Source organism: Festucalex cinctus, chromosome 1 (genome assembly GCF_051991245.1).
Source record: "Festucalex cinctus isolate MCC-2025b chromosome 1, RoL_Fcin_1.0, whole genome shotgun sequence".
NCBI classification, from domain to species: Eukaryota; Metazoa; Chordata; class Actinopteri; order Syngnathiformes; family Syngnathidae; genus Festucalex; species Festucalex cinctus.
In genome coordinates, this window is record NC_135411.1 from 890,358 (window position 1) to 918,322 (window position 27,965).

At 42.6% G+C, this 27,965-nt stretch overlaps 4 protein-coding genes across 5 annotated transcripts in view; all 4 read right to left on the reverse strand.

Annotated features, from left to right (window-relative positions):
* Window positions 1-27,961, reverse strand: part of LOC144006245 (uncharacterized) — a 38,531-nt gene extending 10,570 nt beyond the window's left edge. The window contains exon 1 of the mRNA XM_077504997.1: window positions 27,770-27,961. The gene's annotated coding sequence lies outside the window, so the exon portion shown is untranslated. The remainder of the gene's footprint in view (window positions 1-27,769) is intronic.
* On the reverse strand, window positions 1,008-27,776 carry LOC144010061 (uncharacterized). 2 transcript variants are annotated; one of them, XM_077510187.1, is made up of 5 exons: window positions 27,533-27,776; window positions 21,732-21,989; window positions 18,326-18,511; window positions 14,508-14,696; window positions 1,008-2,691 (listed from the first exon to the last, which is right to left on the reverse strand). In XM_077510187.1, exons 1-5 carry the CDS (start codon window positions 27,654-27,656, stop codon window positions 1,268-1,270), a joined length of 2,181 nt encoding a protein of 726 aa, XP_077366313.1. In that variant the 5' UTR covers window positions 27,657-27,776; the 3' UTR covers window positions 1,008-1,267. The 2 variants fall into 2 exon arrangements, with proteins under 2 accessions (XP_077366313.1, XP_077366394.1); XM_077510268.1 differs by lacking the exon at window positions 14,508-14,696.
* On the reverse strand, window positions 9,039-13,094 carry LOC144012175 (uncharacterized). Its single transcript, XM_077511716.1, has 3 exons — window positions 11,371-13,094; window positions 10,728-10,775; window positions 9,039-10,649 (listed from the first exon to the last, which is right to left on the reverse strand). The coding sequence occupies exons 1-3, from the start codon at window positions 11,858-11,860 to the stop codon at window positions 10,102-10,104; spliced, it is 1,086 nt and encodes a 361-aa protein (XP_077367842.1). The 5' UTR covers window positions 11,861-13,094; the 3' UTR covers window positions 9,039-10,101.
* LOC144012033 (uncharacterized) lies at window positions 16,533-18,120 on the reverse strand. Its single transcript, XM_077511707.1, has one exon. It carries the CDS (start codon window positions 18,048-18,050, stop codon window positions 16,533-16,535), a length of 1,518 nt encoding a protein of 505 aa, XP_077367833.1. The 5' UTR covers window positions 18,051-18,120.
* Window positions 27,962-27,965: the final 4 nt, after the last annotated feature.

A 27,965-nucleotide genomic window follows, 5' to 3' on the forward strand; every position in this document is an offset into this window, starting at 1 on the left:
GGTCGGTCCGCCAAGGTCTACTCCCTTGGCTGCTACCCAGCCTCCACTGCACCCGACCCCTGTGGCCCCTCCCCCTGTGAGCCCATGGGAAGGTGATACAGTATCTGATATATTATTGATATATATATGCAACATTTATTTGTACTGCAAGTAATACAAATGACTTTTGGCCAGTTTTTCTCATCTGTGGCTCTCACACTTTCCTTCAGCAAAGTTTTGACGCAACACTTACCTTCCAATGAAGGTAAAATGTTCGTGATGACTGATGATGACAAGCCATTGAAGTCAAGGAGGCGGACCTCAGAGCCAAGGAGTAAGTTGAGGGCAGATACCAACTGACTCCTTATTTGTAGGGAGGGCACTAATGCTGATTGGCTTGGGATGTAAGGTATTGCCACACACTTCCCACCAGGGGGAGCATCATCTCATCAGCGCCACACTCAGAAGTACAAATGCAATTGCATTGTACTGTCGCTTCTCTTAATGTGATCATTTTTGTCGGAACGCCGCCTGTGAGTCGCAGCAGTGGCCGGAAACGGAGCTGGTGTGTGAAGCCCGGAAGTCCAGGTGGCATCTACTCCATTTGATGTGTATTTTGATTTCAAAATGTGATGAAAGGTTGTTTGACGACAAGAACAATCTGCCTGCAGAGGCAAAAGTGCCACATGAACAGAAATTATATTCAATCAAAACCAGGTATGGACACAATTTTGTTCTTATGTCATCTGAATATTGTATGCTAATCGTGTCAAAATTGTTACATAGATACAATGTTACAAGATAAAATGTGCAAAATGCACTAGCATATGGCGTGTTAGCTAGCACGGAGCTGTGGTGGTTGAGTTAGCAACAAAGAGTAGGACATTTGCGTCAATCATTTCAGTGATAACGCTGTTCCACAAAAAATTTTAATCGCATTTGGCTTTGTGTGTCTGAACGTATTGTCGACGCTTATTTGGGGAAAATTGCAAGGTGGCTTTATTTCTATTTCATGCACAAGGCAAATCAATGTGCTTCACACAAGCAAATACGCAACACGTACAAACATCACCAAACAACCATTAACAACATTCAGAAGCAAACAAAAATAACTTCCTAAATTACGTACAAAAAAAAAACATACATTGACATTGACATTTAAACACATTAACAGCAAACATTTAATATTTACAGGTTGAGTAGATTTGAAAGCATTACATTTACACTTTTAAGATGCATTGACACTTTTACAGCACACCAGTCTCACTTCCCTTCATTTTTTGAAGCTTCAAAGATGGCTGCTATTCTCACCAGCACACTCGTGTCTCTCAGCAAGCTTTTTACAAGAGAATCTTTTAGCACAAACACTGCAACTGAATGGTTCCTTCCCACCATGTGTTCTTGTGTGCTTTCTTAAATTTGTAATGGAAGAGAAGCTTTTTCCACAATCTGAGCAGGAATACGGTTTCTCTCCAGTGTGTGTTTTTGCATGTGCTGTTAAAGAATTGGTGGAAGCGAAGCTTTTCACACATTTTTTGCATGAATATGGTTTCTGTCCCGTGTGTGTTCTTATGTGGCTTCTTAATTCAGGTTTGGCAGGGAAGCTTTTGCCACAGTCTGAGCAAGAAAAAGGTTTCTTGCCAGTGTGTCTTCTTGTATGTGTTGTTAAATTTGACTTCGAAGAGAAGCTTTTGCCACAATCTGAGCAAGAAAAAGGTTTTTCCCCAGTGTGTCTTCTTGTATGTGTTGTTAAATGTGACTTCCGAAAGAAGCTTTTACCACAGTGGGTACAAGCAAAAAGTTTTTCCCCAGTGTGTGTTCTTGAATGTAATGTTAAATGTGACTTCCGAGAGAAGCTTTTGCCACAATCTGAGCAAGAAAAAGGTTTTTCCCCAGTGTGTCTTCTTGTATGTGTTGTTAAATCTGACTTGTCAGAGAAGCTTTTGCCACAATCTAAACAAGAAAAAGGTTTTTCCCCAGTGTGTCTTCTTGTATGTTTTGTTAAATCTGACTTGTAAGAGAAGCTTTTGCCACAATCTAAACAAGAAAAAGGTTTTTCCCCTGTGTGTGTTCTTGAATGTAATGTTAAATGTGACTTCCGAGAGAAGCTTTTGCCACAATCTGAACAAGAAAAAGGTTTTTCCCCAGTGTGTCTTCTTGTATGTATTGTTAAATCTGACTTGTCAGAGAAGCTTTTGCCACAATCTAAACAAGAAAAAGGTTTTTCCCCAGTGTGTCTTCTCAAGTGAATTTTCAAACTTCCTTTTGAACTCAATGTTTTCCCACAGTGAGAACATTCGCAGGATTTGTCGTCAGTGTGACACGACCTATCATCAGCAGCATGTTCATCATTACCATGCAAATTATCATCATTATCATCATCATCATGAGAAGAAAGGGACCTTATGTCATCACTTTTTATTTTTGATGATCCCCAGTGGTCTGCATCACTTTGTGGAATCATGTTTTGAGGATTTAAGATCCTGTTTGGAGGCTCCGCCCCTCTGCCCTCCTCACTCTCACCCTTGACTTCATCTTCACTCTTTAAAGGGGCGAAGGTCATTGGTGACTTGGTGACGTCATCCTCAACCTTCTCCTCTTTGACACGAACGGGCTTTTCTTCCTCTTCGATGTAAGGATGTTCTTCCTCCTCTTTAACATTCGGAGGCTTCATGTCCTCTTGGTCAGGACGAAGATATTTCTCAGCGACGTCTGCAGGACACAAGAACATAAACACACATTTGGTTTGGTCAAGTCAAATTTCAAGCGTGAGATGATGTGCATTATTGTTTCTACAGTGCACCTCGACTTGGGGCCACCGCACACTCGGATTGGCCCATCCAAAAAACAAAACAAAAAGAAAAAGGAAAAAAAAAGTATTGGCCTTGTTAAAAATCTGACAGCCGATATAAGGTCAAATCTAAAACTATTTTAATCTCTCTCTATTGATTGAAGTCGACTAAATTGAGTTGAGTTGATATTGTCCATCCGCATACTTTTACATAGAAAATTAAAACACCTATTTGTAACCATAGTTAGGCTGGAAGACCCCTACTTCCACATGATTCATCCCATTCTCATCTTTCCAATTTAAACATATTCCAAATATTCACGCCTTACCCACAATTCCCCATTTTGTACCCAATTTTTCCTCATGCATTCTTCATGGAAGATTCAAAATTTCCTTCCACATTTTTCATCCAATTTACTTCATTCCAACGTCAATATATTCCACCAAATCATACCACGAGCTCTTTTCCTGTTCCAAAATTCACGCCTTACTCGCAATTCCCGATTTCGTACACGTTTTTTTCCAATGTATTCATAATGGGAGATTCTACATTTCACATTTACTTCCACAATTTTCATCCGATTCACTTTGTTCCAACTTCAATATATTCCACCAATTCACACCATGAGCTCTTCTTTTTCACTTCCAAAATTAACGTCTTACCACAAGTCCCCATTTTGTACCCTACCTCTCCCTCCATTCTACATTTCACATTGAGTTCCACATTCTTCATCCAATTCACTACATTCCAACTTCAATGTAGTCCACCAATTCTCCATCTTTAAAAGGCGCTTTCACACCAAAAAGCCCATGAACTTTGAGTTCATGGTAGAGTCAGTTCCGGGTCCGAAGAACTTGTGAGCGGCCCACGAGTTTGCGTTCACACAGCATGAAAGCGGGCAGGGTAGCTTATTCAAATGAGACTGATGACGTATGTCAGGGGGGAGGAAAAAAACAGCACTACCCCGCCTGTCCAGCAAGTGGCGGTACCGGTAAAACCGAATGACAAACAAGCAGGGTGACGTTGAAAAACGCGACCTTGGACCCTCCATCGCCATTTGTTGTGATACAAGGCGGCATGTTGGAGCATTATCATCTTTTTCTCTTCCTTGTCATGTTGCACAAAGTTGTGGTTGCAACTATTAGAACGTCAAGGGAAAGGTTGATGACAACCATTCGGACCTGCCGTACCTCAGCAAGACGAGAAATGGGTGGGCAGAACTCGCTCACACCTCGTGGAAAGACGGTCAAACCTGCAAACACGAAGACGCTTACTCCTGCAAGCGCGAAGACGTGCACTGGTAAGGCTTAAACACACAATTATACAGAATTTATTTCACATTGGTAACTTGTAACATAATGTGATTAAAGTGAAGCGTGTTTCCGCGAGCGTCGGTCTTGTTTGTGGATATCTTGCCGTGACGCGCGCTTTCATGAACTCGGCAATCGCTGGAAACTGGTGCTACCAGCCTAAGTTATCGTGCAATTCACGGCAAAATAGGGCTTGATGGCGATTTGCTGTTCACGCTAAATCTACGCTTCGTAATTCATAATATCGTTGGAGCTGGATGTATTGTTAGTCTGTCCACGTGTTGCTTTTTGCTTTAAAAAAAAAAAAAAGACCGATCCAAAGTGTTGAAATGGCTTGCTTTCTTTGACAATGCACAAATGATAGGACAGACGTGCCGGGATTTAGGGAAAAGTTATTAATTTGGGAAGTGTTAGATTGCCACCTCAAGCTAGTGGTTTATTATAGGGCCACACATATAGGTGCATATTCTGCTATTTTAAGATGTTCTGGTATCATGTCATCTTAAAATAGCAGAATATGCACCTATATGTGTGGCCCTATAATAAACCACTAGCTTGAGGTGGCAATCTAACACTTCCCACACTTCCTTTTTTAAGATGTTCTGGTATCATGTCCCCCTCCGTGAGCCGGCACCTTAACGTGGTGGAGGGGTTTGCGTGTCCCAATGATCCTAGGAGCTATGTTGTCTGGGGCTTTATGCCCCTGGCAGGGTCACCCATGGCAAACAGGTCCTAGATGAGGGGCCAGACTAAGAACGGCTCAGAAGACCCTTATGATGGAAAAGAACTTTGGAGACGCGTTTCCCTTGCCCGGACGCGGGTCACCGGGGCCCCCCTCTGGAGCCAGGCCTGGAGGCGGGGCTCGCTGGCGAGCACCTGGTGGCCGGGCCTGCACCCATGGGGCCCGGCGCCTGTACGTTGGGGTTTACCCCGGTGGACGAGAGGGTAGCCTCCCTCCGCCTTCAGGTGGGGGGACGGGTCCTGACTGTTGTTTGTGCATATGCACCAAACAGCAGCTCAGAGTACCCAGCCTTTTTGGAGTCCTTGGAGGGTGTGCTGGAGAGCGCTCCCTCTGGGGACTCCCTCGTCCTGCTGGGGGACTTCAACTCTCACGTGGGGAATGACAGTGAGACCTGGAGGGGCGTGATTGGGAGGAACGGCCCCCCTGATCGGAACCCAAGCGGTGTTCTGTTATTGGACTTCTGTGCTCGTCACGGTTTGTCCATAACGAACACCATGTTCAAGCATAAGGGTGTCCATATGTGCACTTGGCACCAGGACACCCTAGGCCGCAGTTCGATGATCGACTTTGTAGTCATGTCATCGAATTTGCGGCCGCATGTTTTGGACACTCGGGTGAAGAGAGGGGCGGAGCTGTCAACTGATCACCACCTGGTGGTGTGTTGGCTCCGATGGTGGGGGAAGATGCCGGTCCGACCTGGCAGACCCAAGCGTATTGTGAGGGTTTGCTGGGAACGTCTGGCGGAATCCTCTGTCAGAAAGAGTTTCACTGCCCACCTCCGGCAGAGCTTCTCCCTTGTCTCGGGGGAGGCGGGGGACATTGAGTCCGAATGGGCCATGTTCCGCGCCTCCATTGTTGAGGCGGCCGATCGGAGCTGTGGCCGTAAGGTGGTCGGTGCCTGTCGCGGCGGCAATCTTCGAACCCGCTGGTGGACACCAGCGGTAAGGGATGCCGTCAAGCTGAAGAAGGAGTCCTATCGGGCCTTTTTGGCCTGTCGGACTCCGGAGGCAGCTGACAGGTCCCGGGTGGCCAAGCGGAACGCGGCTTTGGCGGTTGCTGAGGCAAAAACTCGGACATGGGAGGAGTTCGGTGAGGCCATGGAAAATGACTTCCGGATGGCTTCGAGGAAATTCTGGTCCACCATCTGGCGTCTCAGGAGAGGAAAGCAGTGCACCATTAACACTGTGTATAGTGGTGATGGGGTGCTGCTGACCTCGACTCGGGACGTCGTGAAGCGGTGGGGGGAATACTTCGAAGACCTCCTCAATTCCACCAACACGTCTCCTTTTGAGGAAGCAGAGTCTGGGGACTCTGGGGTGGGCTCTCCTATCTCTGGGGTCGAAGTCACTGAGGTGGTTGGAAAGCTCCTCGGTGGCAGGGCCCCGGGGGTGGATGAGATCCGCCCGGAGTTCCTAAAGACTCTGAATGTTGTGGGGCTGTCGTGGTTGACACGCCTCTACAACATCGCGTGGACATCGGGGACAGTGCCTCTGGATTGGCAGACCGGGGTGGTGGTCCCCATTTTTAAGAAGGGGGACCGGAGGGTGTGTTCCAACAACAGAGGGATCACACTCCTCAGCCTCCCTGGTAAGGTCTATTTGAGGGGTGCTGGAGAGGAGGGTCCATCGGGAGGTCGAATCTCGGATTCAGGAGGAGCAGTGTGGTTTTCGTCCTGGCCGTGGAACAGTGGACCAGCTCTACACCCTCCGCAGGATCCTCGAGGGTGCGTGGGAGTTCACTCAACCAGTCCACATGTGTTTTGTGGATTTGGAGAAGGCGTTCGACCGTGTCCCTCGGGGAGTTCTGTGGGGGGTGCTTCGGGAGTACGGGGTGCCAGGCCCCTTGATACGGGCTGTTCGGTCCCTGTACGACCGTTGCCAGAGTTTGGTCCGCATTGCCGGCAGTAAGTCGGATTCGTTTCCGGTGAGGGTTGGACTCCGCCAAGGTTGCCCTTTGTCACCGATTCTGTTCATAACTTTTATGGACAGAATTTCTAGGCGCAGCCGAGGCGTGGAGGGGTTCCGGTTTGGTGGCCTCAGCATTGCATCTCTGCTCTTTGCAGATGATGTGGTGCTGTTGGCTTCATCAGGCCGGAGCCTTCAGCTCTCACTGGAGCGGTTCGCAGCCGAGTGTGAAGCGGCTCGGATGAGGATCAGCACCTCCAAATCCGAGACCATGGTCCTCAGTCGGAAAAGGGTGGAGTGTCGTCTTCAGGTTGGGATGAGATCCTGCCCCAAGTGGAGGAGTTCAAGTATCTTGGGGTCTTGTTCACGAGTGAGGGTAGGATGGAGCGGGAGATCGACAGGCGGATCGGTGCAGCGTCTGCAGTGATGCAGACTGTATCGGTCCGTCGTGGTAAAGAAAGAGCTGAGCCAAAAGGCAAAGCTCTCGATTTACCGGTCGATCTACGTTCCAACCCTCACCTATGGTCACGAGCTGTGGGTCGTGACCGAAAGAACGAGATCCCGGATACAAGCGGCCGAAATGAGTTTCCTCCGCAGCGTGTCCGGGCTCTCCCTTAGAGATAGGGTGAGAAGCTCGGTCATCCGGGAGGGACTCGGAGTCGAGCCGCTGCTCCTCCGCGTTGAGAGGAGCCAGCTGAGGTGGCTCGGGCATCTGGTTCGGATGCCTCCTGGACGCCTCCCTGGGGAGGTGTTCCGGGCATGTCCCACCGGTGGGAGGCCCCGGGGACGACCCAGGACACGCTGGAGAGACTATGTCTCTCGGCTGGCCTGGGAACGCCTTGGGATCCCACCGAAGGAGCTGGTTGAAGTGGCTGGGGAGAGGGAAGTCTGGGTTTCCCTCCTGAAGCTGCTGCCCCCGCGCCCCGACCCCGGATAAGCGGAAGAAGATGGATGGATGGATGGATGGTATCATGTCAATCACGAGGTTGTTGACAGAGGTTTGCTATACCCTCAAGAAACAAAAAACATACATGGACACAACGTTGGGTATTACCTGCTCGGTGATGCTGCCTATCCACTTAAGAGCTGACTGCTGAAGCCAATGACAACGGCAGAATGACCATGCAGCAGTTAATTTACAACAACAAGACAAGCAGAGCCCGAATCACCGTGGAACACGCATTTGGTAGATTAAAGGGCAGGTGGCGATGTTTGTTAAATCGCAATGACTGTCAACTGGACAAAGTAAAGTCTATGGTCATAACTTGTGTTTTACACCATTTGTAGGAAATAACCTGATTTCAACAGGAAGTGACTTGTTTTCAACAGGAATGACCCGGAAGTGACCCGAAATCAACAGGAACTGACTTGTTTTCAACAGGAAGTGACCCGGAAGTGACTTGATTTCAAAAGGAAGTGAGCTGATTTCAATAGGAAGTGACCCAGAATTGCCTAAAATCAACAGGAAGTGACCCAGAAGTGGCATCAAATCAACAGGAAGTGACACGATTTCAACAGGAAGTGACCTGATTTTAACTCATTCACTGCCAGCCATTTTCAGAAAAGCGAGCTTCAGCTTGCCAGCCATTTTTGAGGATTTTGACTCATTTTTGAAGGCCCACAGAATATTTTGCTCTATAGGTATATAAACATGGAACCCACCAAAGGAAAGGTTAAACCCTCTTCTTTCATTTAAAAAAAAAGTAAGTTTCTAACATTCTCCCTTCTCTAGTTATTCGCAATAGAACAACACTAAGTTTAACCAATTTTTCTGTTTTTGACTAGAAAACGGAGAAAAACAGCTTTTTGTGAAAAGGTTCCTTTTGAGTTAAATTTTGACTTTGATGCTTTTGTGGCATCTCAAACATCTGAACAGTCCTTTCCTTCGTTACGACAACATAAAAAACACAGATAAATGTATTTTGATGGTAAATGTATTGATAACTATTGACAATTCAGATGTCGCAAAAAAAAAAACTGAACTACATATACAAGTGGGAAAAACTTTGAACTACATATACAAGTGGGTGAGAGTGGTTGAGTGTATGCGAGCGTGTACTCCAATTTTCAAACCAAGCTATTTACAATTTCTATATTTGACAAAAAGAAAAAATATTTTGTGTGTGTGCCCCAACTTACAACCATACAACATCAATACAACTATTTACAATATTTACAAAAGAAGGAAATTCATTTTGAACTATACTGTATACATGTTTTTTGAGCATATGCACGAGTATGTGGGTGCTCACTGCTTGTATGAACTTTCAACTATTTACAAGTGTGTGTGGGTGTGTGTGTGTGTGTGTGTGTGTGTGTGCATGTGTGCGTGTGCATGTGAGAGAATGTGTATCGCCCCTATGATGTGTATTGTTTTTTGGTGTGGTATGATGTGAAGCAGCTTCCTGGGTGCAAGGGTACATGGCAAGATGCACACCACATGGTGGTCTCCCTCCTTAGGCCTTTTCGTTGGCACACCCGACACCTTCTTGTTGGCACCAACTTCTTGCTGGTGGGCACCAACTTCTCTAGCCGATGCCTGCCCAACTGTCCATCAAGCCTCCTCTCCGGGTCTTTCATATATGGGGCCCTTGTTTGTTTCCCCACAGCTTGCTCATCATCACCCTGTCCAACTTGCTTTTTCACGGTCCACGAAACAACAACCTTTTTTATAAATGCAAGTAAGGTTGCAGGCTTCTGTGGGTTTTTGACCCCGTATAGAACATGTGCATTGAACATGCACAATTGAAAAAGATAAGTGACAAACTTCATTGACCAATTTACAGAGCGCCCGAGGAAGGGGTAATAAACAATGTTTTGATCTAGTTTGTCCACCCCATTCATTGAAGCATTGTACTCCGCAACGCATTCCGGTTTGAGAATGGTGACTTTCTCCTTGTTCCCCTCCTGCCACCCTTCCACAGGATGCATCCTGTCTTGATGGCAGGTTGTCACCATCTTGACAGTCCGCTTGTCCTGCCATGCAACGACCATCACCTTCTCATTGTGACAGACAAGCTTGCCATTTGCCCCCAAGCTTGTCTTGTTTGCCTCTCTTATGAGCTGAGGCTCCCCACGGTTCTTTCCGAGTGTCCCACACACATTAGTCTTTGCTGAAAGAAGACGCTCACAGAGGCCAATAGAATTATAAAAATTGTCCATAAACAGGGTATATCCCTGACCTGTGAGGCGGTCAAGTAGTGTAAAAACGATATCAGGCAGGGTATGGGATACACCAATGTATGGCATCAAGTTGAAGCAGTAGCCAGTCTCAGAATCACAAAGAATGTATGATTTAATCCCATATTTGATGTGTTTTTGGGGGTTGTACACTTTGAAGGAGAGCCGACCACGCCACGTCATCATGCCCTCATCTATACAAATGTTTTGTTTTGTTTTGGTGTGTACAGATCTTTGAATTTGGCCACTACATAGTCCAGGACTGGGCGGACCTTGTGCATTTTGTCCGATGAATCATGTGTAGTGCCATTGAAGTGTAAATACCTCCAAATAATTTGATATCTATTTCTGGACATTGTTTGTCCAAAAAAAGGTGTGCTCTCAAATTCCTCTACACTCCAGTAGTCTTCCAAGAAAGGTTTCTTGATGAACCCTGTAATGAAACTTAGGCCAAGGAAGGTTTTGAGTTCTTCTACAGTAAGTGGCCTCCAGTCGTGACTTCTACTGTATGGAAGTCCACAGGGGTTTTCCTGCAACGAATCAAGCGCGTTGGCATTTGTCTCATCAACAATATGCTGCAGCAGCTCATTGGTGATGAAAAGCTCGAGAAAATCCACCGGCAGGTCTGACTCCAGCTCCGCAGCAGAGCCCTGGGGTCCGGGCTTAGCGGTGAAGCGAATCCTTTTGGGCCTCCAGTGTGTCTGCTTCCAGGATTGATCCTCACTACGGTTCAATGATCCAACTATAAATTAGAGAAAAATAAATACCATGAAATTTGTATTTATTGATGCGGTGTGATTTGTACTAAACACGTTTTTACCTCTCTTAGCCCCACACAAAGCAGCCGCAGTATTTCTGGATGTACCTGCTGTGAAACATAGAATCAAAAGATTACTTTTTGTTTTATTGCTATAGTTTTTTGCGGATTTTTTTATTTTTTTTTTCCCTCTCTTTGCTCTGCCAATCGGTGAGACCCGACTGGTGGATGGCCAATCTGTAAATAATAGAAGCATATGATTTTTACTGCTGCCTGGATTTTTTTCCCTTTGCTAAACATTTTCCTGCCCTTTTATACCCTTCGATTTACACCAGTCATTTTCTCCTCATTGCTTGACTTAGTCTAGCTTTTTATATACATGCACAGATGTCGATCACTGAAAGAAGAACAATAAATAAGACTAACTCGTCCTTCTAGCATCAATGCTGTACTCCGTATCACATTTTTATCCCCACCCACATCGACAGAAAAACACAACTCGTACAAGATGGGTTTAAATTTGACGATCGCGCAAGTTAGCTCATTATCGCAACACATTTACGTCCACAGCAATAAAATGCATCATCTGTACAGCCGTTAGTAATGGCAACTGTGGCAACAGTGTAATAAATAAAGTGCATGTAACGGAAAGACGAGGAGATCGCGAGTAAAGGCAAAGTTAGCGAGTTAGCACGTTAGCTCTCACCGTCATCGCTACTCTGCGATGTGTCCGAGTCTTCGCTCCAGCCAGGGGTTTTTGTGGGCAGATACTCATCCGATGAGTCGCATGACGTGTCCGTCCATTCAGTGGAATCGATGGATGCAGCAACAGATTTCTCCTGACTGCCTTGTGAGCTCACGGGTTGACTAACATGCGGCTCTCTTTGCACACGTGGTACCTTGCTCCTCAACGTCATCTTTTCCCTTCTTTGATCGTCATTATCGTTCAAAGATGACGATCCTCTACGTTTCTGGCTGGACTTTGGTTTTAACAAACTCTCCTCCAGTTGTAAGCTGTCTAAAAGTAGACATAATGCTTGATCTGCTATTCTAATATGCTCTGCTATGCTAATATGCTCCACTCTGCTCCGCTCCTCAACTTCCGCTGGTGCTTCACGGTAGATAAGCTCACTTCCAAGGCAGTGCTGCCATCTAGTGGTGGAAGTAAATAGGCTACAACCTTGAAAATCACACATCTGATGCCCCAGACTTTTATCCGCAGCTTGCCATAAAAAAAAAAGGGATTGACGAATTAACTCGTCAAAGGCAGGGGGCGCTATTTTTCACTTTAACGAACTGACTCGTCCAAGGCAGTGAATGAGTTAATAGGAAGTGACCCGGAAATGGCCTAAAATGAACAGGAAGTGACCCAGAAGTGTCGTCAAATCAACAGGAAGTGACACGATTTCAACAGAAAGTGACCTGATTTCAATAGGAAGTGACCCGGAAGTGACCTGAAATCAACAGGAACTGACTTGTTTTCAATAGGAAGTGACCCAATTTGAACAGGGAGTTACCCAGAAATGGCCTAAAATCAATAGGAAGTGACCCAGAAGTGGCATCAAATGAACAGGAAGTGACACAATTTCAATAGGAAGTGTCCTTATTTCAAAAGGAAGTGACCCGGAAATGGCCTAAAATGAACAGGAAGTGACCCAGAAGTTGCGTCAAATCAACAGGAAGTGACATGATTTCAACAGAAAGTGACCTGATTTCAATAGGAAGTGACCCGGAAGTGACCTGAAATCAACAGGAACTGACTTGTTTTCAACAGGAAGTGACCCAATTTGAACAGGAAGTTACCCAGAAATGGCCTAAAATCAATAGGAAGTGACCTGAGTTCAACAGGAAGTGACCCGAAAATTGCCTAAAATCAACAGGAAGTGACCCAGAAGTGGCATCAAATCAACAGGAAGTGAGACGATTTCAACAGGAAGTGACCTGATTTCAATAGGAAGTGACCCGGAAATGGCCTAAAATGAACAGGAAGTGACCCAGAAGTGGCGTCACATCAACAGGAAGGGACCTGATTTCAACAGAAAGTGAGCCTTACTCCAGTCCTCAATCTTTCCTCCATTGCTGATTCAATTTGTCACTCCTTACACCATTGCTACTCGATTCTACGCTCCTTACTTCATTGCTCACTTAATTTTTCTCTCTTGACTCCATTGCTTCCTCAATTACTTGCTCCTTCCTACATTGCTCACTCGACTTCTTTCTTGTTGTCTTGTTAATTTGTTTCTTGCTAATTTATTTTTATTTGTGTGCTATTTTTCTTCCTTCAACTGCTTCTATATTTCTGTATAAATTCAAACCATTCCAAATTTAGCATGTTCAGGTCATTCCAGGTCACTGTATAGCATTCCAGGTCATTCAATATCGTCATTCAATATCATTCAATATTATTCATAATCATTCCACAGGTTTTTATTCACCCTTCCTGCATTCACCCGCAATTTCTCCAGAAATTGCATTTTCTCATATAACTTAGTTTTCATTTCATTGGGAATCTTCTGAACCATTTGTTTTTGTGGCAGATTTCAGTTGTTTTTAAATTTTGGGGAAAAATATTGCCTGTAGGAAATTAGAGAAAATGTCAAAAATCATAGGGATACTCTATAAAAGTAAGGATGTTTTAAACATGAAATCATTATATATATTATATAGTTCATTATTATTACCATATTTGACCTATTGTGTGGAATTATGGGGAATGGCATATAAAACAAATACTAACACCGTTTTCAAATTGCAAAAGAAAGCTATAAGAATTATTAATGGATCAAAGTATACAGAGCCAACACATCCACTATTTATTAAATTAAATGCAATGAAATTTTATGACTTGGTGGATTTTAAAATAGCCCAAATAATGTATAAAGTTTATAACAATTTACTCTGCCACAGTACTCAGAAGTTATTTGAAATTAGACACAGTCCACTCCTTATGATATAAGGGGTACAAGTGTGTACAAAAAACCCAAAACAAGAACAAATATTAAGCAAAGGTGTGTATCTGTAAAAGGTGTTGATCTGTGGAATCATCTGGAAATTGCTCTGAAAAATTGTGACTCAATGCTGGAGTTTAAAAAAATGTTTAAAAGTAAAGTTAAAAAAAATTATCTATGTCAGACCAGTATATGAAAAATGTACATGTGAGTATGTGTAAGTGATCTGGATAGGTATTATGGTATATGTTTAGTAAATTTATGTATATATGTTTTTGGTAAATGTGAATATGTTAAGTGCACTTGTGTGTATATATATATATATATATATATATATATATATATATATATATATATATATATATATATATATATATATATATATATATATATATATATATATATATAACTTGGGTTATATATATCATTTATTATTTTATTATTATTTTTTAATAATTAGTAAATTAAAATTGTATTAATAATGAAATAAGTTTAAATATATTTAGTAAAAGGGGTAGGACTAGATAAGTTTTTAACTTCTTCCTACTCCCTTTTGAACATGTAAGTTATGATTAATTGAATGATTATGTTATTGGGATTTTCTTCTATTTTGATTGTTGTTGTTTTTTGTTTTATCTCTGCTGTTCATCTGTTTATATGTTCAAAAAATAATAAAAGGAAAAGAGCGATATGGTATTTACTTAAGTTTCCATTTCACTTTTTTAGATGACACAACAGAGTCAAGATTGGCTTTTGTATTTTAGATTTTTTTTTTACACTAATATCGACACAGCCCAACACCCCCCCCCCTTTATTATTGTTATTATTATTATTTTTAACTGAAATGAAGAGCTGCTGCTTGGAAGCTCCACCCCTGCATCCTCGTCACTCTCACCCTTGTCTTCATCTTCACTCTTTAAAGGGGCGAAGGTCGGTGGCAACTTGGTGACATCATCCTCAACCGCCTCCTCTTTGACACGAACGGGCTTTTCCTCCTCTTCGATGTAAGGATGTTCTTCCTCCTCTTTAACATTCGGAGGCTTCATCTCCTGTTCGTCAGGACGAAGATATTTCTCACCGACGTCTGCAGGACACAAGACGATAAAACACATATTTGGTTTGGTTAAGTCAAATTTCAAGTAGGGCTGAACGATTATGGAAAATAATCTAATTGCGATTTTTTTTCACCCAAAAAAATGCGATCGCGATATCATGCGATATCTGCGATTATTTTTTTCAAGGTCCATTTAAGTATTTTTTTCCCCCCAACAAAAAGTTAATTATAATGAACAATATCTATTATATATTACAGGATCGTAAGATAAAGGCAAATTAAGCCTTTTAATATCAGTTTTTTTTCACCTACACTTTACCACTCAACATACCCAGCTTTTCATGTGGCATGAAACATACATGTAAACACTATTTATAAATAAATAAATTCAGTATACATATTTAGAAAAAATCTTGCCGATCTTCAGTCAGTAAACTCACACACGCTAAAGTGTAGACAAAATAAAGTTACACCTGCTTATATGACATAACATCTCTGATTTAATTTCAATTTCTGTAGCAATCCTTGTGTTGTGGTGACGCGGGTTGGGCAGTGTCCCATGGTCCGTGAAGGTAACACATTTCATTGGGAATCTTCTGAACCATTTGTTTTCATTTTTTTTTTTTTTTTTGGTACCCCTTCATGGGTTGCTAATCCAATATGGCGGCGTCCATGGTTATCTCGTCATATCCTTCCAGCAACGCTGTAGCCAATCATATTGCAGCGGGGCGGGTACAGCCTCAGAACAGCTACCAGCTAGCATGCTACATCACACCAAAAAGCCGGAAAGGGGGGTGCCTTTTGGCGGGGCGTTTGCAATTTATGCAATGGACTTTGGAACTGTTTTTGTTCACCAAGGGACGTCGCTATTGCGTCTTCTAATCCAACGCAAGATTTGTGACATCAAACGAATGTCGGAATTCCAACTGGCTGGAAATCGTTTTGGTCATGACTGAATTGTGCGTTTTGTTTCAAACGGGATCTTGGTTTAAACGCAATATTCGATGTTAGCATAGCACGAGTTTAGTTTTGTAAAACTCGTAGGCAGGGAAATCCCGCTCAAAATAAAGGTGGGACGTCATCTTGTCCGTTTCATTTGACATCCAGTGTGGTGGTGTTGAGAGAACATGAATGAAGAGATGAGGTGCATCACTTCGAGAATGAGCTGAGCTCATTCACACATCATATAAACAGAGGAATATACACACACATTTTACTCTATCCATATTCGATATGACTTATGACACATCCCTGTCTTCTGTTCATCAAATAAAACATTCAATAACTTGATCTTACAATTTGAATAGTTGAATTATAATAAATTGATCTGAGAATCATTCAAAGATCAGCGTTTGAGCGAGCGTTTTAATCCAACTACTAATAATAAGAACAATAATTATCAGCGGGGGATCAAATATTTCCTAGACTCTTGTTTTTTATTCAAAATCATTGACACTTTTGCAGCACACCAGACTCACTTCATTTTTTTTAAGCTTCAAAGATGGCTGCTATTGTCACCGGCACACTCGTGTCTGTCAGCAAGCTCTTTACAAGAGAATCTTTTAGCACAAACACTGCAACCGAAAGGTTCCTTCACAACATGTGATTTTGTGTATTTTTTTTAAAACCGACTTGGCAGAGAAACGTTTTCCACAATCTGAGAAAGAAAAAGGTTTCTCGCCAGTGTGTCTTCTTGTATGTCTTGTTAAATGTGACTTCAAAGAGAAACCTTTGCCAGTGTGCACAAGCAAAAGGTCTTTCCCTAGTGTGTGACTTTGTGTGTTTTTTTTTTTTTAATACGACTTGGCAGAGAAACGTTTTCCACAATCTGACCAAGAAAAGGGTTTCTCGCCGGTATGTTTTTTTTTAATGTTCTGTTAAAGCTGACCTGCGAGAGAAGCTTTTGCCACAATCTGAGCAAGAAAAAGGTTTCTCGCCTGTCTGGATTCTTGTATGTCTTGTTAAATGTTCCTTCTGAAAGAAGCTTTTGCCACAATCTGAGCAAGAAAAAGGTTTCTCGCCAGTGTGGCTTCTTGTATGTCTTGTTAAATGTTCCTTCTGAAAGAAACTTTTGCCACAGTCTGAGCAAGAAAAGGGTTTCTCGCCTGTGTGGATTCTTGTATGGACTGTTAAATGTGACTTCAAAGAGAAGCTTTTGCCACAATCTGAGCAAGAAAAAGGTTTCTCGCCAGTGTGTCGTCTTGTATGTCTTGTTAAATGTGACTTCAAAGAGAAACCTTTGTCACAGTGTGCACAAGCAAAAGGTCTTTCCCTAGTGTGTGACTTTGTGTGGTTTTTTTTTAAATACGACTTGGCAGAGAAACGTTTTCCACAATCTGACCAAGAAAAGGGTTTCTCGCCGGTATGGTTTTTTTTATGTTCTGTTAAAGCTGACCTGCGAGAGAAGCTTTTGCCACAATCTGAGCAAGAAAAAGGTTTCTCGCCAGTGTGGCTTCTTGTATGTCTTGTTAAATGTTCCTTCTGAAAGAAGCTTTTGCCACAATCTAAACAAGAAAAAGGTTTCTCACCAGCGTGTTTTCTTGTATGTATTGTTAAATATGACCTGTGAGAGAAGCTTTTGCCACAATTTGAGCAAGAAAAAGGTTTCTCGCCTGTGTGGATTCTTGTATGTGTTGTTAAATGTTCCTTCTGAAAGAAGCTTTTGCCACAGTCTGAGCAAGAAAAAGGTTTCTCGCCTGTGTGGATTCTTGTATGGACTGTTAAATTTGACTTCAAAGAGAAGCTTTTGCCACAATCTGTGCAAGAAAAAGGTTTTTCCCCAGTGTGTGTTCTTGTATGGACTGTTAAATTTGACTTCAAAGAGAAGCTTTTGCCACAATCTGAGCAAGAAAAAGGTTTCTCGCCAGTGTGCTTTCTTGTATGTGTTGTTAAAGCTGACTTGTCATCGAAGGTTTTGCCACAATCTGAGCAAGGAAAAGCTTTCTCGCCTGTGTGGATTATTGTATGGACTGTTAAAGCTGACCTGTGTGAGAAGCTTTTGCCACAATCTGAGCAAGAAAAAGGTTTCTCGCCAGTGTGTCTTCTTGTATGTCTTGTTAAATGTGACTTCAAAGAGAAGCTTTTGCCACAATCTGTGCAAGAAAAAGGTTTTTCCCCAGTGTGTGTTCTTGTATGTACTTTAAGATTTGACTTCCGAGAGAAGCTTTTGCCACAATCTGAGCAAGTAAAAGGTTTCTCGCCAGTATGGATTCTTTTATGTTTTGTTAAAGCTGACCTGCTAGAGAAGCTTTTGCCACAATCTGAGCAAGGAAAAGGTTTCTCACCAGTGTGCCTTCTTATATGTGCTGTTAAAGATGACTTGTCAGAGAAACCTTTGCCACAGTGTGCACAAGCAAAAGGTTTTACCCCAGTGTGTGTTCTCATGTGAATTTTCAAACGTCCTTTTGTACTCAATGTTTTCCCACAGTGAGAACATTCCCAATATTTGCCGTCAGTGTGACATGACCTGTCACCATCAGCGTGTTCATCATTACCATCCAGATTATCATCATTGTCATCATCATGAGAAGAAAGGGACCTTATGTCATCACTTTTTGCTCGTGATGATCCCCAGCGGTCTGCATCACTTTCTGGAATCATGTTTTGAGGAGTTGCGATGCTGTTTTGAAGCTCCGCCCCTCTGCCCTCCTCACTCTCACCCTTGACTTCATCTTCACTCTTTAAAGGGGCGAAGGTCATTGGTGACTTGGTGATGTCATCCTCAACCTCCTCCTTTTTGACGCAAAGGGTCTTTTTTTCTTCTTTAAAATATGGATGCTCTTCCTCCTCTTTCACATGAGACTTCACCTCCTGTTCATCAAGACGAAGATATTTTTCGCCGACATCTGCAGGACACAAGAAGAGAAACACATTTCATTTCATTTTCATTTATTTCAGGCAATAGTGTACAGTTGAACACAGCAACAACAAGTCATACTGTAGTTTCATAATATGAACAGAGAAAAAATTAAAATTTGATTCTGCCTGAAAGGGAGTGGGAAGAAGAAAATTTATTTAATCCCACCCCCGTCTCTAATCTATAAAATTACAAATATACCGTATTTCCTGCAAGTTACCATCTTGCTATCTTAAAAATGTTTTTATCATATATATAGACAATATAATGGCATACCATTAACTGAATTATTAAGTGCTAATAATGGTGATGTTTTCGTAGGTAACAGATATCACATTTTTATGGTTCATACCAACGATGGTAATACATTATATATTCCAAGAATAAGACATAAACATACATAACTTTAGTAATAGACAATAACAGCAGTAGTAGCAGCAAGGACACATTTACACAGTATTTATAAATTCAAGGTCCTCCGACATATTGTGACCAAACCATGTTTTTATATAACATTTTAAATCTGAAAATATTTTGGGATGGCTTATGTCGAGTACCCAGACTATTCCAATATTTCACACCACATACTGACACACAAAAACGTTTGCAATTTATTCTAAATTTGGGCATTATAAAGTCTCCATATCCTCTCAAATTATGAACTAACTCTTTAAGTTGAAATAACTGTTGTAGATTAATTGGCAATAATTTATTAAATGCTTTATATCAGATTATCAAAGTATTAAATTTAACTAGATCTTTAAATTTGAGTAATTTTGACTGCGCAAAAAGATTGTGTGTATGTTCAAGAAATCCAACTTTATGTATAATCCGCAAAGCACGTTTTTGTAATATGATGAATGGCTCTATTGTACACTGGTCGGTGTTACCCCACACTTCAACACAATATGTGAAGTAAGGGAGGACCAGCGTACAATATAATGTACGGAGAGAATCCTCATCAAGACATGACTTTACTTTACTCAAAATTGAGAGGCATTTAGAGATTTTATTTTTTGTGTGTCTGACATGAGCTTTCCAAGATAAATTTATTAATTATAACACCTACAAATTTAATCTCACTTACATTATCAATTAGGATGCCATCTATAGTTATCTGCGATTCAAAATGTATTCTAGATTTACTAAAGATTATTGTTTGTTTTTTCTACATTTAACGATAATTTATTCATATCAATCCGCATTTTTATTTTATCAAGTTCATTATTCACAGCACTCACAAGCTCATTATAATTATTACCCCTATAAAATATATTAGTGTCATCCGCGAAAAGTACAAGGTTGAATGTCTGAGACACATTGAAAATGTTATTAACTCTTTGACCGCCAAAAACGTTGAATAACGTTTAGTAAAATCACGACGTATGCCGCCATGAACGTTAAGTTCAAGTTAACTACATTTTTAGTTTTTAATATATCAGTGGTCAGTGCAACATCCAAGTGCAGCGCAGCCAGGTCAATGAGTTGTGAAATCAAAAACATCCACTAACTATGGCCAGCAGATGGCAGCATTGTATCTCTTGTCAATGGGCTGCCGGTGTATGGAATTACTCAACTCAAATCAAGTTTATTTAACCTCTCAGCGGAAGCTGCTCGGGCCCTAACTAGAGCTGCGAATTACAATGAACCATGACGCAATCTGATGAAATCGAACGTTTTCAAGGCTGTCGTGAATGATCACAGCCTTTGTCACATTAAACCTAATTTGACGGAGCGTCACTAAACAAAAAATATTAGTATGAAAGTCACTGTTGTGGAGAAAATGTATCTTTTTTCCAATTTTCGCTCAATGTCACTCAAATTACCTGTTTTCAAATGGTGATTACTAAAGAACGGAATAAGGTAGAAACACACTTTTTTTTTTCTAATGAAAGAATGGAATGTGATCTTTCATGTGGTACCCATGTTATATATGTAGAAAAACAATATAATTTTCAGTTTACATCAAAAAATAAGTTAAAATGCTAAAAATCCGCTGGCTTTGGGGGTTGTTTTTTGATAACGTGTGGCAGTAAAAGAGTTAATTTACATATTAAATAATATTGGCCCTAATACGGACCCCTGGGGAACACCACAAGCAATGCCAAGTTGTCCAGATATGTGCTGCCCCATTTGAACATATTGTAACCTTCCTTTTAAATAACTTTTAATCCAGTCACCAGCAACTCCTCTAATCCCATATCGTTCCAATTTATTTACTAGAATAGAAAGGTTAATTGTATCAAAAGCTTTTTTGAGATCAATGAAGACCCCAACTGCAATTTTCTGTTTCTAGTCGAGAATTTACTTTTACATTTCAGGACAACACTTGTCACTTCCTGCTCACTCGTTGCCGAGAGGAACAAGTGACAGCGGATTATGTGTGACGGTCGAGGTGCAATTATTAACTCCCAACAAATATTTGGGTTGGTCAAGTCAAATTTCAAGTGTGAGTTGAAAAAAAAAAAGGGTTGGCGACAACACCGTACATGGAGCACTTTGACCGATGGACGGAAGGTTTTTCACTAGTTTGCGTTCTTTTGTCTGTTGCAGAAGTTGACTTCTGAGCGAAACTTTTTCCCGTGTTTTGTGCGCTTTCAAACTCCATTTTGAGCTCAATGTTTTACCACATTGAGAACATTCCTAACAGTTATATAACATATTAACAGACATATATATAACATAGACTGATACAGGCCGATTATCGGCACCGATATTGGGCATTTTGACGAATATCGGCATTGGCCTTTTTCAAAATCTGACGGCCGATATAAGGTCAATCTAAAAACAGTTTAGTCTCTGAGAGCTATTTATCGAAATTTTCAGTTCACTTTATAAGAGATGGCAATCTTCTGTTTTTGTGACAGAAATGTGAAGTTTAAGATTTCAGGTGTTTTTTGTTTTTTTTTAATTTGGGGGAAAAATATTTGCCTTTGAAAACTAGAGTGATATGGTATTTACTTGCTTACTTTCACTTTTTAGACAATCCAACAAAGTAAAGATTGGCTTTTGTATTTTTGAAAAATTGTAAACTAATTACCCCCCCCCCCCCCTTTGTTAAAATCGGCTTCAAATATCGGTTATCGACCTCCTTGACTACTAATAATCGGCATCGGTATTGGGCCTGAAAAAAAAAAATATAGGTCCATCTCTAGTTCTTATGTCATCATGAATTTGCGCCTGTGGTGGTCACCAGTGTTCTGCATCACCTTCTGTCGTCATGTGTTGAGTTGAGCTGCTGCTTGGAAGCTCCGCCCCGCCATCCTCCTCACTCTCACCCTTGTCTTCATCTTCACCCTTTAAAGGGGCGAAGGTCAGTGGCGACTTGGTGACATCATCCTCAACCTCCTCCTCTTTGACAGGAACGGGCTTTTCCTCCTCTTCGATGTGAGGATGTTCTTCCTCCTTTTTAACATGAGGAGGCTTCACCTCCTGTTCGTCAGGACGAAGATATTTCTCGCCGACGTCTACAAAGACAAAACACACATTTGGCTTGGCCTAGGGCTGGGAATAAAAGTCGACCAAGTCGGTTTGGTCGACCAGAAACAGCAGTTGACGCAAAAATGCATGCGTCAAATCTATTTTAAAAAACATATTTGTGGCACCTGGACGTCCAGGACAAATATTTCGGTTCCGCACCGACACTTATTGTTTACTCCAATTCACCACGACTAAGTAAGATGCTTCCTAGGGTTTGTTTGTGGTCTCTTTAGACTGAAAAGGGAGAAAATGAACATTGCTACATGTCTTGTGTTTGGAACAAAACAAACAATCTGCATCAAAATCGCAAAATAAAAGCTTGAATGAATTTGTTGCCGCCGGCAAGACACACGTAAGATGGTGGGCGGCCCTACGTGCATCAACAACAGGAAGTCGTAGCTACAACCCCTAGCAAAAAGTATGGAATCACCAGTCTTGGACAACTCACTCAGACGTTTTATTGTGTAGATCAAACTCAGATAAAAAGAATGAAACAGTCGTAAGGTCATTCCAAAGTGCAACATCTTGGTTTTCAGAAACACCAAAAGAAGTGAGGAAAAAACTTTGTGCTGGTCAGTCAATGCTACTTTTATGAGCAAGTGCAGGGAAGTAAATATGGAATTACTCCATTCTGAGACAAAAAAAATATGCAATCACTCCATTTTGAGTAGAAAATAAGGACACCCAGTCAATTTCCTTTCCTTAATTGGGAACCTGCCTCAAATGCGATCTGCTCGTTATCCAGCAGTTAAAAACAGTGCAGTTATAACACCTTAGAGGGCTGCTGGACCAAGTGGATTGGCAAGAATCAAGGCTCCAACAAAGGAGATTTCTCTTGAGACCAAAGACAGGATTATAAAACTTGTTGAAAGATGTGGCTGTTCACAGTCAGCTGTATCGAAGGTCGGGACCAAGTACAAACAGCATGGGAAGGTTGTTCAAGTCAAGTATACTGGTAGACCAAGGAAGACATCTAAGCGTCAAGGCAAACAACGAAAGCCCATATGTCTTGAAAACAGAAACTGCAAAACATTTGTCCGACAAAAAGGTGGGTCGGGGCTGCCTCCTCGGCCAGACCGCTCGCTCGCAGCTCAGTTCCTCTTTCACCACAACAGCCCGATACAGCATCCACATCACTGCAGACGCCTGTCGATCGCTCGCTCCATCCTACCCTCACTCGTGAACAAGACCCCAAGATACTTGAAGTCCTCCACTTGGGGCAGGATCTCATCCCCGACCCGAAGACGGCACTCCATCCTTTTCCGACTGAGGACCATGGTCTCGGATTTGGAGGTGCTGATCCTCATCCCAACTGCTTCACACTGCTGCGAATCGCTCCAGTGAGAGTTGGGGATCTTGATGAAGCCAACAGCACCACATCATCTGCAAAGAGCAGAGATGCAATGCTGAGGCCACCAAACCGGAACCCCTGAACGCTTCAGCTGCGCCTAGAAATTACTGCCGGCAATGCGGACCAGACTCTGGCAACGGCCGTACAGGGACCGGACGGCCCGCATCAGGGGGCCCGGTACACTGTACTCTCGAAACACCCCCCACAGGACTCCCCGAGGTACACGGTTGAACTCCTTCTCCAAATCCATAAAACACATGTGGACTGGTTGACCGAACTCCCACGCACACTCTCGAGGATCCTGCTGAGGGTGTAGACCTGGTCCACCGTTCCGCGGCCAGGACGAAAACCACACTGCTCCTCCTGAATCCAAGATTCAACTTCTGGACGGACCCTCCTCTCCAGAACCCCTGAATAGACCTTACCAGGGAGGCTGAGGAGTGTGATCCCTCTATAGTTGGAACACACCCTCCGGTCCCCCTTCTTAAAAAGGGGGACCATCACCCCGGTCTGCCAATCCAGAGGCACTGTCCCCGATGTCCACGCGATGTTGTAGAGGCGTGTCGACCATGACAGCCCCACAACATCCAGAGTCTTTAGGAACTCCGTGTGGATCTCATCCACCCCTGGGGCCCTGCCACCAAGGAGCTTTCCAACCACCTCAGTGACTTTGACCCCAGAGATAGGTGAGCCCACCTCAGAGTCCCCAGACTCAGAATCAGAGATTCGACTTCCCTACGGACCCCGAAACTGGACACCAACAGCCAAAACAAACGGAAACAGAGACCAGCCGCTAGCAGTTTAGTTTAGTTTAGTTTATTCATTTTTTCCTTTCGGACACATTACAGTTTACATCAATCACATCACATCATTTGCAACATTGACGTCCGAAAGAAGGGCTGACGGGTAGAAGCCGAAGCTTATTCGAGACCCGTCCCCATCGACCCATTACTATAACGCATCAATCATATACATTATTTAGAATAGTCATTAATTTTTATCGTTATCCATCCCATACTATCCCAAACACTGCTCGCTCAGTTCATCTTGAATGTCCGTGTGTAGATTGTGGCTAGTCCCAGTCATTTAGAACTGGTGAGTCGGTCCCCAGACGCCAGCAGCAAGCCCACCCCGCCAGGCGAGCAGCCAAGGCAAGCGCAATTCTTCTCTTTCACCAGTAGGGTCTTCACTGACCTCGGATCAGCTTTCACACATGTTGTGCTTTCCAGAAGAGTAGATCGGCTTGCATTCGGCCCATTGCTTTCAAGCAATTTCAGCACTCGATTCTGGTCAGGTAGCACCACTGGTTGCTAGCATGTTGTGGATCTGATGACTCCTGTGCGCTGCCCAGCCTCGCTCACCCAGCAGAGCGGCCCACGCCAGCTGCATTCCAGGAACCAGACCACCAACCCCCATTTTGCGTATTGACAGCAGATTCATTGGAGCCACAATACAGCCTTATCATGTAGCCTTGACTGTTACAACAAATGTCCAAACGGAATTCGAGCCAGACAATATTTACATTCAAACGGGAACAGCAATACATGTTATCTATGCAGGTGTATAAACAAGAGTTAGCCTTGGCAAAGTCAGCAAATAATCATATACAACTCCAGCTTTGGGTAATTAGTGATGTTGTTGTTGTTGTTGTTGTGATATTGTGAATTACTGTTGTCTCTCAAGCGCAGCCAATTCCTCAGCTCCTTTCACGATTCGTGTTTTTAGTTGACCAGAGTTATCTTTAGTTTGAATAAAAATTCGGCAGTCTTTTGTCCACGTGCTTTCGATAAGTCCATTCTTTCTCATTTGTCGAGCCTTTTTGGCGATGTCAGCATTCCGTTTGGTGAGGTTTTCGTTGATGTAGACATGTTTCCCACGAAGCTTGTGACGGTCTCTCAGAAGAGCAATCTTTTTCTTTCTGTCAACAAACCTGATCAGAACTGCCGGTGGTCGTGTCCCTCCAGTTGGAAGCGAAAAGCACATCTGAATGTGCGCAGGATCAACAGTTAATCCCAAATCTCTGAGTTGAAGTGTCACTTGCTGTTCCACAGTCTCGTTCCCTGAATATTGGTCAGAATCTTCCGTGCTCGTGCTAGCCGCAGCTCTCAAAGGGCCACGGCGCGGCTTGATCTTGATACCGGTGACTATCACATCGTTGATACGAAGATTTTGTTCCAAATCATCCACTTTTTGTTCCAAGGCAACAATGCGTCGATCTTTTTCCTGTGTCTCTTTCTTCAATTGCTGTATTTCCTGAAGAAGTGGCTCAATGCTCTTCTTCATTTCAAGTAATTCGGCAACCATTCCACTGAGTTTTTTAAGAGAAGATTTGATCTCCTCAATCTCGTCGGCTCTTTTTCCGCCAGGCATTCTGCAACAATGTAGTTACAAATCCCAATGCAAAAATCAACAAGTAGTTAGATTCACGAGCGAGTGCAGGAGCAAGTACAGATGCGTCCTTCCTCAACAGATGCGTCCTTGAAGTTGACAGATGCGTCCTTGAAGTAGCTCCAGCAGCTCCAAGCTAACACAATCCACGGTAACACAGTCATTTGCCAAGGGCACTCCATATGAAAAAAGTTTGAAGTTTATATCGGAATACGTATCGCCTCGAAGATCAAGTATTGGGATACATATGTATCGCGATACGTATTGTATCGTGACCCCTGTACCGTGATACGTATCGTATCGTGGGGTTGGCGGCAATACCCAGCCCTAGTGTACAGTAGGGGCGTGACGATATCTCGATACGGATATATGTGGAATGGATACATTTCGGATTTTATCAAATGGAATAGAGACGAGACGGACTTGGTGCAAGAACTGTCTCACAATAGCTACACTGGAAACATGACGAATATGACAGCCACTTAGAGCGGCATCATCGAGGACTAGACGTGCTAAAGGTAAGAGCTAATTCTCTCTCTGTCTGCTAATTTAATTCTCCAAGGGCAAAGTTGATCACGCACAGCATCTCTGCGTATATTTGCAATCGATTTCCACCCGTAAGCGTAGTTGTGAATGATGGTTTTCGCTACGTGATTTCGTTAGGCGTCAGGGGCACGAGGGAGATGTCTTGCTCGTTGAGTTTAAGCGGGGGCAAAACGACACGAAAAACGCAACGCTGTGATAGTTACAAAATGAAATGGAGCTCAGCTCAAGCTCCCGAATGTGCAACAAGAAATGAGTCATGGCAAACTAACACACGAGAGCGGAGGCTCGCTAACAAAACGAAGGGAGAAAAGAACACATACAAATAGCCAGACCACGACTGAAGACAACCAGGTAAAATAACCGGTCATTTCACTGAGAAAAAGAATTCCAACTTTGTAAGAGGAGATCGGGGCTAAACTAAAGCATTTGAGTCGTCACGAGTAGGTCTTACCAGCGAGTCAACAACGGATGGACATCTATCTTTTTTTTTTTACCATTTACACGCATTCCATCAGTGATTGGGACCTCAAATCATACGTGCTGCTCTTTTGCTTTTCTTTTTCTTTTTTTCTTTGAAAGAAAAGCATGAGCTTACTTTTACTTGTGTAAGACATTTATCTGTCCAGCGAGTGACCCAGTTTTGCATAAGTTTCTATGAAAAATGTGTATTATATCGGCAATGTTAGTTTTAAAACATATCTTTCTACTTTTTGAAGCACACAATTTCTGAGCAATGTTAATATTGATTTAATATCTAAAATTTCATTTAAATTTATCAAATGAAACAATTGACTATGAAACTGACTGGCATGTTGTATGACAGTAGTGTTTAAGAAAGACACAAATTTGTTCACAGAAAGTTCTCTGTTGAGAAGACATTCGTATTTGTTTTAAAAAAAAAATGCACTAAATTACTCACTCTGAAGAAGAGACCAGTTTTAATATGTTTTTTTTCAGTGATGGTATGAAAATAAACTATTTTGTCATTGAAAAAACATCAGTTTATGTCTTGAGTAGATTTATCGTGGACTTATTTTCTAACCAATATATCGATAATCGCAGTATCGTCATATCGCGAGATAATCGTTATCGTGAGCCTCGTATTGCGTACCGTATCGTATCGTGAGGTACCCAGAGGTTCCCACCCCTAGTGTACAGTTATGAGGACTGCATTTATTGTTTTGTTTTTTTAACGCTATATAGTTGTGCTAAGCAAGGGGGAGTAGTAATAAGAAGTGTACAAACCTGCTGCGTGTAGCACAATTCGAGGCTGCTCGCAAACGTCGTCCAGCGGTTGAAAATGTTGCTCGTTCTCTTCTTTTCCTCCCAAGAGTTCCTCCTCGTCCTTTGGTGTCGTTCTCGCCGACATTTTGGCCCAATAGTGTCAACAAAGTCACACTTGATCTCTTCCTGACCACTTTGTTAGCGGCTAGCGAGCTAAGCTAAGCTGAGCTAAACTAAGCTAAGCTAAGCTAAGCTAACTAAGGCCGAGACGCATCAACGCGCACCGAAACGAGTTTACACACATGCTGACATTTAACAAATGGTGTCGTAGACCTTCAAAATGGTGATGGGCGTCCTGTGTGGAGGCTGAATTCAGTTCAATACCGAATCAGAAATAATGATTAAACGCCATGTACCCGCCCGCCGCGGCAGTGATGACTCCGGAAACCAAAGT

Coding starts and splice junctions, on each gene's coding strand:
- LOC144010061 (XM_077510187.1), bottom strand. CDS start 27,656: ATGTCGGCGAGAACGACACCAAAGGACGAGGAGGAACTCTTGGGAGGA. Junction 14,697..18,325: donor GAGTGAAGATGAAGTCAAGG/GTGAGAGTGAGG, acceptor TGTGTCCTGCAG/ACGTCGGTGAGAAATATCTT. Junction 2,692..14,507: donor GAGTGAAGATGAAGACAAGG/GTGAGAGTGACG, acceptor TGTGTCCTGCAG/ACGTCGCTGAGAAATATCTT.
- LOC144012175 (XM_077511716.1), bottom strand. CDS start 11,860: ATGTGTGATTTTCAAGGTTGTAGCCTATTTACTTCCACCACTAGATGG. Junction 10,776..11,370: donor ATCGCAGAGTAGCGATGACG/GTGAGAGCTAAC, acceptor TATGTTTCACAG/CAGGTACATCCAGAAATACT. Junction 10,650..10,727: donor TTTGTGTGGGGCTAAGAGAG/GTAAAAACGTGT, acceptor TCTAATTTATAG/TTGGATCATTGAACCGTAGT.
- LOC144012033 (XM_077511707.1), bottom strand. CDS start 18,050: ATGAGAACACACACTGGGGTAAAACCTTTTGCTTGTGCACACTGTGGC.